The 10,251-nt window shown below is 33.1% G+C and overlaps 1 protein-coding gene across 1 annotated transcript; it reads left to right on the top strand.

The window, feature by feature from the left end:
- Nucleotides 1–3,270: 3,270 nt before the first annotated feature.
- LOC141618484 (uncharacterized) lies at nt 3,271–3,996 on the top strand. Its single transcript, XM_074435598.1, has one exon. It carries the CDS (start codon nt 3,271–3,273, stop codon nt 3,994–3,996), a length of 726 nt encoding a protein of 241 aa, XP_074291699.1.
- Nucleotides 3,997–10,251: the final 6,255 nt, after the last annotated feature.

Here is a 10,251-nt window from a genome sequence, read left to right as displayed (position 1 = left end):
CTTTAATACTAATCTCATTTTCCTTCTTCGTAGCTTCTTGATCCTTAACCCAGATGTCTGCTATCATCGCTTCTTGCATCAACTGCATCTCCACCTTAGCCCTAGCGTTCGCCGCCAATGCCTTAGCATGCTTCTTCTTTTGGCTCTTAGTAACAAGTGTTGGAGTATGTGTCCTCAACAATAGTGCGATCACATATTTAAATCTCATATTAAGAATGCACAAGGGATGATTCAATATATTGTCAGCTGATCAACATTAATCGGTAATGATTGGCTGACTAGAGTTTGACGTTACTATCGTTTGACGGTGGTGATCAGTTGATCTCTTAAGGTCACACCTATAGGACAATTCCCTTAACTGATAAGTTAATTAATTGTATGTTGATACATATTAATTAAATCCTTAAATTGAACAAATTTTTATCAATGAGTGAGAGTTATATATCTTATTGTAATGTGATTAAATAAGATTCAATATATTAATTAATATGTTATATTACTAAAATTGATTAATGTTTATGAAACATTTGAGATAAGACCAATTTGTTAATCATAATTGCAAAATATTGTAGATTATATTAACTAGACTTAATGTGACCCATTTTATATACATGTAATTGTGAATTACTTGTTAATTTGTTAAATGTAATTTAATTGATATGTAATGATATTTAATTAGTTAAATATGCATTTATATTATCACACCTAAACAAACCTAAGCTAGCCTATTGTTTTGGTAAGACAAAAAGCAAAAGGGAATTCCCTTCTCCATGCTCCATTACCGACCACCCCCTCTCCCATATGTGTGAGAATAGTTCTCTTATTTTACTTACTCAATACTCATGCAAAACTCTCTTTCTCTCACATCATAAAATAGTTTTATGCTTAAAGTTTGTTCTAGAAAATTCTAATATCACAAAATATTACTAGTGTAGTAATAATAATATTATTAGAATAAATTTAAGGTTACTAATATATTTTACCTAGTTAGTAATTATATTAGTGTTAAGGGTAAGTCTTGGGTGCAATTAAAAGGCGAGTTTCTACTTTGAAATTTGGAGGATTATGCTTATATTCATAACTCAAGAACAAGGTTGGAAGGAGTCCATCCTTGTGCCCATATTTTCGTCTCATTCAAATGTAAGGAAAAATCATTTTCTCTTTTTACTCTTATTTTGTTTGCATGCAACTAGATTCTTCACATCTAAATTAATTAGTAACTTAGATCTAAATTATAAATGTCTAATAAGAGGGTTAAAGAACCTAACAATTGATATTAGAGCTTTATTGTTGCATGCAAATAGTTTTTCTTTTTAGTTTTTTACGAGTTATTTGATGACTAAAATAAAAACCGGAAAATTTGTGCAAATATGAGATATGCACGAAATTTTTGATGCATGTATACATTATTGTCCTAAAATATTTTAGGTCATTTTAAATGATTTATGGAAGTTTATTGCTCATTTTATGTTTTTTTTAGTATAATAATTACATTTTAGTGGGTAAAATGATGGTTTATTTACTAAAAATAGTTAAGCTTTGAATAGGACCATAAAAATTTAATATGATCTCACGTGCATATTTTAGTTACTATATGTAAAATTTGAGATTAATTTGATTAATTTTGCATGATTTATGATTTTAATGGTTAAAATTGGATTAAATCGAGATTATATAAGCAAAAATAGCTAAATTAATTTTCATGGTATGAGAAAATTATTTTAGGTTGAATTTATGTCCTACACATCAGATATAAAGTTGGATAATTGATTAGATTAATTTTCGTATGCTTTGGGCATTTTATTTGATAAAATCGATAAATCGCAACTATATTTTTCTCTAAATTAATTCGAAATTTTTAACACATAATTTTGATATTTTGAGGGTCATGGTAATATTACAGAATGTTCAAAATTTAAATTTCAAATTTTAAGATTATTGTAATGAAATTTGGAATTATTTCATAATTGTTATGATAAATGGGGTTAAATATGAGCAACAATGTATAACCAAGTTGAATTATTGTCAAATTTTTATTGGAAACTAATTTTTGAGTCCAAAGACAGTTAGGATAATTTAATTGGCCTTAAATTTGATTTAAGTATTAATTAGTGATTTTAATAAGTTAAAAATCACACATTTCCATAAAAAACGAGTTATATACGATATAATCTAGTAAGGCGATTTGGCACATTAATTTTGCATGTTTGAATACATATATTTTTTTGCATAATTTAGGGATGAATTTTATTTAAATTTATGTAATTTTTGAATAATGTAATTTGTCTTAGTATGGCCTTAGTTTTTAATTGGTATTACCCGTAATGAAAGGGAATATCGATTTGGTTGTAATTTTAATGTGATTTCACATCACCATTTTGTAATTTAATAGATTTATTTTTATTACAAATGTATAATAGGAATAGCTAAGTATTTTATTATTATTTCTTAATCCCGGAGTTTCCAAAAGACGGAGCCATTCGGAAAGGAGTTCTGATCAAGACGGTATTTTTCCCTGGGAGGCGTGTCACATGAAGTTCAAGGGACCAAAGGAGTTGGTTTTCGAATATGTAATAGATTATTAGATTTTCTATTTTAGGAAAGGCCATAATAGGAATTTGTTTCATTTTGTATGTTTTCTTTCTTTATATGTTTGCATGCATGCCAAATCGCCATAACATCACATGCATATTTTATATCGAATCATCGACCTTGTTAATTATAATTATCGATAGATAACTATTTTAGTTCACTTAAAAGAGATAGATAATAAATTGACAAGACCTTCACATTTTATAAAATTGAGACTTAGCCTTACAAAATAGTAGGAACTCATGAAGCCCAATTTCATTAGGGGTACAATACGGTATTGAAATACTATACCGGGGTGCTTTCTTTTTACGTTGGGTAAGTAGGGTAATAAAATGTTATTACATTTAGAAATTTGGTTGATCTCAACGGAAGTATTAAAGGGACCGTTGTCTCAGTAGGTCCGGGCTAAAGATGAACTTAGTGTAATTTCATCGACCGAGAGTTCTAAGTGTAGAATCGGTTAAATGAGTTAACCTACCAAATTATATTAGTAAGGATGTAGAGGGCCCGTTGGCTCACAACCGAGTTAATATGAATTTGGGTCTTGGAATCGTTTATATAATTGGGTGGAGGTCATTATGTAAATGCTAAACTTGTCTAAAATATTTACAAGCCTTATTCACGATAAATGTTAATTTTTCCTTCATCTCATATTTTGTAGTCAATTGATTTATCACAATGGCATCCTCTAGCTCGTCCGAACCACCTCTCACTACCGTTTATTGGCTTCGATCCTTTATGGATCGTTGCAAACTCGAAAAGAATGGTTTAAATTTCACCGATTTGGATGCGCAACTTCGCTTAGCCGTGGAAGGTGATGACAAGCTCAAATACCATACTGAGGCTCCTCCCGCTACTCCTAATGCTAGGTCAACAACTGCGGTTAGGGAGGTCTTTGAGACCTACCAAAAAGAATCCATCGCGGTCAAGAATGTCTTCATTTTCTCCATGGAACCCGATCTTCAAAGGAGTGCCATAAAGATGAGCACCGGCTATGAAATCTATACTAGACTTATGACCATGTTTTCACAAGTTCCTAGGATTATTCAATATGAAGCGGCTTCCCAATTCATTGCCCTCAATATCAAAGAAGGACAAAAAGTGAGTCCTCATATGCTCAAAATGATTGAGTATGTTGAGACCCTCAAGTTGCAAGGGGTTGAGATCCCCGAGCAACTCGTGATTGACCGAGTGCTCCATTCCTTAAGCCGAATCAAGGGCTATGTTCAGTTTAGGGTAAACTATAACATGCAAAACTTGAAAACCGATCTCCATGAGTTGGACAAAATGCTTGTGCAAGCCGAAAGAGACATGGGGCTTAATGAAAGCACTTGCAAGGATGTGCTCAACATCAATGCAAAGAGTAAGGGAAATTTTAAGAAAAGTGCCAACAAGTGTAAGTAGCCCACTCCCTACAAATGTAAGGGGAAAGCTATTGAGAATAGCTCTTCCAAACTCAAAAGGGGAGTCAAATCCGATGATAAGTGCCATTATTGTAATGGCATAGGCCATTGGAAGCGCAATTGCCCCAAATATTTGGAAGACATCAAAGCTCGACATGTGACTCCATTGGGTAATATTTCTTCCAAAAGTTTATGTTATTGATATTAATTTTCCAACTCAATTTTGTATTAAGATACTAGTTGTGTTTCTCACCTTTCTTATTGAATTAGGGCATGAGAAGAGTGGAAAAGCTAAGCAAGCATGAGGAGTATCTCCAAAAGAAGCTAGAGTAGCTGTCGCATAGATGGAGACCTATGGACTTGGCTTGGCGTTTTATTTTGAATATGTCTTCATAATAGTAGTTATGTTATGACATTGTCTTAAAAACTTATTTTGTTTCCATGTTAGACGTGGAAGGTTCATTTATTTTGCATCTCCGAACAAATATTATATTTTGTTTTGGATGACTTGGCTTTCAACCCAAGTCATTTCGGTTTATGGCATTTTAAGTTCTAAAGACATCTTTCCTCTTTATCTATTAATATCTATAACATAAAATGAATCGACTTAACTTAATCGATAATATTGAAAGATGATGATTTGTTCAATATGGTAAAGACCTAAGTTGTGAATTTGATTCCCAATTAAAAGATTCATGGAACCATGACATTTCTTATGTAATGTAAGATCGATCGATTGAAAGTTAAAATGAGTTATTGAACTCATATTTGGGGATTTGAAATCCAATATTAAGCATGGGTTGTTTAAAGTGAAAACGCGCAATGTAAATCACAAGCGAGACCCCATACAAGATATGGAAGGGATTAGTCTTTAAAATAGTAACATATCTTAATAGATAACTCAAGAATAACATGTGCCTAATGCTCTTTTGCATTCAAAAGAACAAAAATGTTTGTCACTCCTAAAGCTATCTTCTTGAAAAATAGGTGTATTTCTAAAAAGATAGAGTGGGAGAAAATTCGCTACAAACTTATTTTGTAGATTAATGACACGAGAAAATGTTCGAAAAAGTCATCCACATGTTATAAATAGAGTTGCTTTTAGAAGGTAATAGAACTATTATCTATTGAATGAATTGTTGCTAGTGATCCAAATCGGAATTTATTGCAAAGAAATCTTGGTTTTACAATCAGTGATAGATTCTAAACGCAAAGCTAAGAATAATTACTTTAAGATATTGGTCTCTTTGAAGTAAAGCTTTCAAGTATACAATAGCGTAGATGAACATGGTGATGTTAATCTAACCATATTCTGTTAGTAATTGCCGCATTTCATTTTGATGAAACATGGCAAGTGATGTTAAACCGCTTTTCTAAATAGGTATTTAGAAGAGAATGTGTGTGTGACACTAATCTTAGGTTTAAGTCTGAGAATTCTAACATGCTATGTAAGCTTAAGGGATCCATATGTGGTTTTAAGCAAAGTATTAAAAGATTGTAAAAATCATTTTTCCCAGTCATGTGATAATAGAGAATGGTTGCATTTGATTTTTCAAAGAACCATAATTATACATGAAATTTAGTGGGAACAAAAATTGTCTTCACATAATACTCATTGGGAATGATGTACCGATGCTTGCCTCTATAAAGGGGTGGTTGGGAAATCATTTCCAGATGAAAGATTCAGGTGAGGCACATCGCATATTAGATATCCAGATCTATGAAGATAGATCTAAAAGGATATTGGCATTAAGTCAAAAGTCTTATTTTGATAAGATTCTTCATGATTTCAGCATGGATAAATCTAAGAGGGATTTTATTCCAATGGATTGTAGGATTACTTTGATCCGAATCACAGTTATCCACTGAATCTGAAATTGTTGAACGCATGAAATTGATTCCCAATGTTTCCGCCATTGAATCGACCTAATGTGCTAAGATATGCTCAAGCACTGATAAATTGTATGCTTTAAGCAAGATAAGTCAATCCATGTTAGGGTCAATAGATAGCCGCTAGATACATCCTTGAGTTCTTGAGAAGAAATAAGGATTCATACTTATCTTTTATAGAAACATGGAGTTTTGTGTTAAGGGTTACAAAAGCTCAAGTTTCTTAGGCTGATCCTGTAGTCAATTGTCAGAAGTGCGAATAGCGAGAACAACCTTGAAAAATCAGTCATTGTGAATTCTACACATAGAGTCTGAGTACTTTGTGGTAAGGATAAGATGGATTGTAAAGGATATAAAAGTAAATCCTTTAAACCATGGATCTTATCACAAGTTATATGATAACATTGGGAGCATCTTTCAAGTAAAAGAGCCCAAGCCTAGATTTAAGTCTAGATATGTGCTTAGAAAATACATGTAATTAAAAGATTACATCGAAGGAAAGAAATAGCAATTTAATGAAGTTGGGATGAGTGGATTATATTGTATATCCTCTAACCAAGCTTATATTACAGGTCTGACCAAACCACCATGAAGTAACATGGATTTTATATCCTTAAGATTATGAGATATGAAGCAATAATATTGTATTGATTGTTCATATGTGATAATCGCATTTATCGTTTGAGTTTTATTTTAAAACTCTTTTATATTACTTTGTTATATCCAAATAGGTTATAAGGACACCATTGAACCCTATAAAAGTGAACTGGATTAACATAGTATTGGCCCCTAGTCACTTATATGAGGTGACGTCTTGTAGTGATTAGAATGTGAGTCGATTGATGGCAAGTTCAAGTGCCATAGGGTCATAAATAACTAGTTGATCACATAGGCAGACTGTATGGGACCCTCTGTCGGGCAGTGACCGCATATAGAGTTTTAGTAATTTTTATATAGCCTGGTCGTGGCGAGAGCTACTACAGTATTCTTTTTTAGTCGATTCTTTAACTAGAGACTGTTCGCCCAAGTTGGCATAGTTTCTGATTGGCTTTGATTTTTGCTCTACGACTTCCGAAAATGGAGTGCAAATGGGCATATTTTGGGTCATCATGAACTGTGGTTGAACAAAGGGAACAATGTGATAGAAATTGTCCAACCCCTTGTCAGTGTTATCTAAATCTCAGGGCCACTCGAGGAGTAGTGAACTGGAAATGCGTGGCCACGCTTGGAAGGTATCTACGATAGATAATTCCGGTCAAACAGTTACTCTCCAGATCGAGGAAACCACTCTAGATATGATCACATGCAAGTACGACCTAAAAGACACCTTGCATTGAGTGGGAGATGTAATAGGACAAGATAATTGGTGACGCACACTTGTCTCGAACAAGTGGGAGATTGTTGGAATATATGTCCTCAACAATAGTGCGATCACATATTTAAATCTCATATTAAGAATACACAAGGGATGATTCAATATATTGTCAACTGATCAACATTAAGCGGTAATGATTAGCTGACAAGAGTTTGCCGTTACTACCGTTTGACGGTGGTGATCAGCTGATCCCTTAAGGTCACACCTATAGGACAATTTCCTTAACTGATAAGTTAATTAATTGTATGTCGATACAGATTAATTAAATCCTTAAATTGAACAAATTTTTATCAATGAGTGAGAGTTATATATCTTATTGTAATGTGATTTAATAAGATTCAATTTAGTAATTAATATGTTATATTAATAAAATTGATTAATGTTTATGAAACATTTGAGATAAGAACAATTTGTTAATCATAATTGCAAAATGTTGTAGATTATATTAACTAGACTTAATGTGACCAATTTTGTATACATGTAATTGTGAATTACTTGTTAATTTATTAAATGTAATTTACTTGATATGTAATGATATTTAATTACTTAAATATGCATTTATATTACTAATGACATGTTACATTTCACATGTCAAACATTACAATTGACAAAATACAAGTTGTAAAATGGAAATCCATTTTAGTGTAGTGGGAGCCGGTTTTTAATGGGTAGTTTTAGGGTGTGTGTAGTTGATTATTTTATGGATTAAACATAATCATCACACCGAAACACACCTAAGCTAGCCTATTATTTTGGTAAGACAAAAAGAAAAAGGGAATTCCCTTCCCCATGCTTCATTATCCCTCTCCCATATATGTGAGAATAGAGTTCTCTTATTTTACTTACTCAATACTCATGCAAAACTCTCTTTCTCTCACATCATAAAATAGTTCTATGCTTAAAGTTTGTTCTAGAAAATTCTAATATCACAAAACATTACTAGTGTAGTAATAATAATATTATTAGAATAAATTTAAGGTTACTAATATATTTTACCTAGTTAGTAATTATATTAGTGTTAAGGGTAAGTCTTGGGTGCAACTAAAAGGAGAGTTTCTACTTTGAAACTTGGAGGATCATCCTTATATTCATAGCTCAAGAACAAGGTTGGAAGGAGTCCATCCTTGTGCCCATATTTCCATCTCATTCAAATGTAAGGAAAAATCGTTTTCTCTTTTTACTCTTATTTTGTTTGCATAGTACTAGATTCTTCACATCTAAATTAATTAGTAACTTAGATCTACATTAGAAATGTCTATTTAGAGGGTTAAAGAACCTAACAACAAGAACACCTTTTCCTTCAAAGTCATTCATCTCATTCCTCAAATCACTAAGAGGCTTTCTGACCAATCTAAGGGACTGCATTCCTTGAGATCCTTTGCTGGGACCCACATTCTCGAGGTCTCTTATCCTTTTTACTGTACGACGCTGATAAGCCGGCACCCATTTAGGATCATTTGGAATCGCTTGAGTTCGAACAAGCTCAAAGTGTAGCATATCACCACAACTTAGATACATATTCCTCCGCAAATTCTGCACGCATTGGATCAAACGTGCATCATTATGATCCGCCACAACAGCCTCCTTATAGGATTTAGGCATGGACCCTTCATTAGTCTTGTCATGCTTCCCCTTCAAAACGTCTAATATCTTGCCTTCGTTGGCCAAATCTAACGCTTCTCCGTCAGATGGAAGCAGTGTAATCTTCCTATTCTTAACCAATTTTGCAAAAAAGGCCCGAAAGTCTAACATTTGTCAGTGGTGTGAAGTTCAGTCATATGCCACTTGCAAATTCCTTTCATCTCCACGTTGTCCACTTTCGGAAAAATTAACAAACGCTTATCCACCAGTTGGTCAAACAAACGTTGTGCCTTCTCCCCCTGCCAATCACCATTTGGAATTGTTAGTGTTGGTTTGATAACCAACATATTACATTCAAAATTTAACACCGAAAATGGCCCATCATCCGTTTTAACATTGTCACTACTTCAAAACAAAATATGACCATTATCAATCAAATCCTGCAATACATTCCTAAACAAAAAAACAATTATTGGTAGCATGAGATCTACCGTTATGCGATAAACAGAAAGTTTTCCCTTTAAGCTCCTGCGCTGAAGGAATTTTATGATTTCCCTTGATTTTAATAATGTTATTACCATGCAGGTGCCTAAAAATTTCTTCCCCTTTGGTTATGTCAAAGGTGTAGAGACGTTTTTTTTGTTATTTTTCATGTCTGTACTAGCAGAAACTTCTTTCTGCTCTAATGGCGCACATTGAAAAGGAGGCCTTTTTGGGATTTCCGCTATCTTAACTTTACAGAAATCATCCTCTTCTTCAATGGTGACATAATTGAACACTTTTTGACGTTGTTGACTTTATTCACATAACACTTGCTCATATTTGCTAACTGATTCCGTTAGTTCTATAAAGTTCCTAAAAAGGATACCATCAAAACGCTTCCTAAAAGGAATTGGAAGACCATCTTGAGAAATTCTTATAAATTCCCCTTCAGGTAAATTCAAATGGCATCGAATTTTAACATTTTTAAATCTAGTTAAATACTCATCGACAGGTTCTATTGTCCTTTGTTGTATCCTTATTAAATCACTGATAGTTATCCTAGGATCAATTCAAGTGAAATGGTTATGGAACTGACTTTTCATCGCCTCCCAATCAGGGATGAAATTTGGCGCTAGATGAACATACCAACTAAATGTTGTTTTAGTTAATGAACTAGGAAACAATCTTAGTTTCGAACAGTCATTATTCGCAGCCTCTCTACATTGGCTAGTAAATCTAGTTAAATGTTCTATGGTGGATGTAACACCCCCACTTACCAAGGAGCCTTGACAAGATCTTCCCCAATAAGTAAGGGCGTTACCATCTCGGTTGCCCGAGGTAAGTATATCAAATAAACAATAACAGAACGTTTATTAAATGTTTCTTACAGTTTACATACTCATAACAACAGAAAACAACTTTGATACA

This window comes from Silene latifolia, chromosome X (genome assembly GCF_048544455.1).
Source record: "Silene latifolia isolate original U9 population chromosome X, ASM4854445v1, whole genome shotgun sequence".
NCBI lineage: Eukaryota > Viridiplantae > Streptophyta > Magnoliopsida > Caryophyllales > Caryophyllaceae > Silene > Silene latifolia.
This window is presented reverse-complemented; position numbering and strand designations above follow the sequence as displayed.

Excerpts from the sequence above, each read along its gene's own strand:
- LOC141618484 (XM_074435598.1), top strand. The coding sequence starts at position 3,271 with ATGGCATCCTCTAGCTCGTCCGAACCACCTCTCACTACCGTTTATTGG.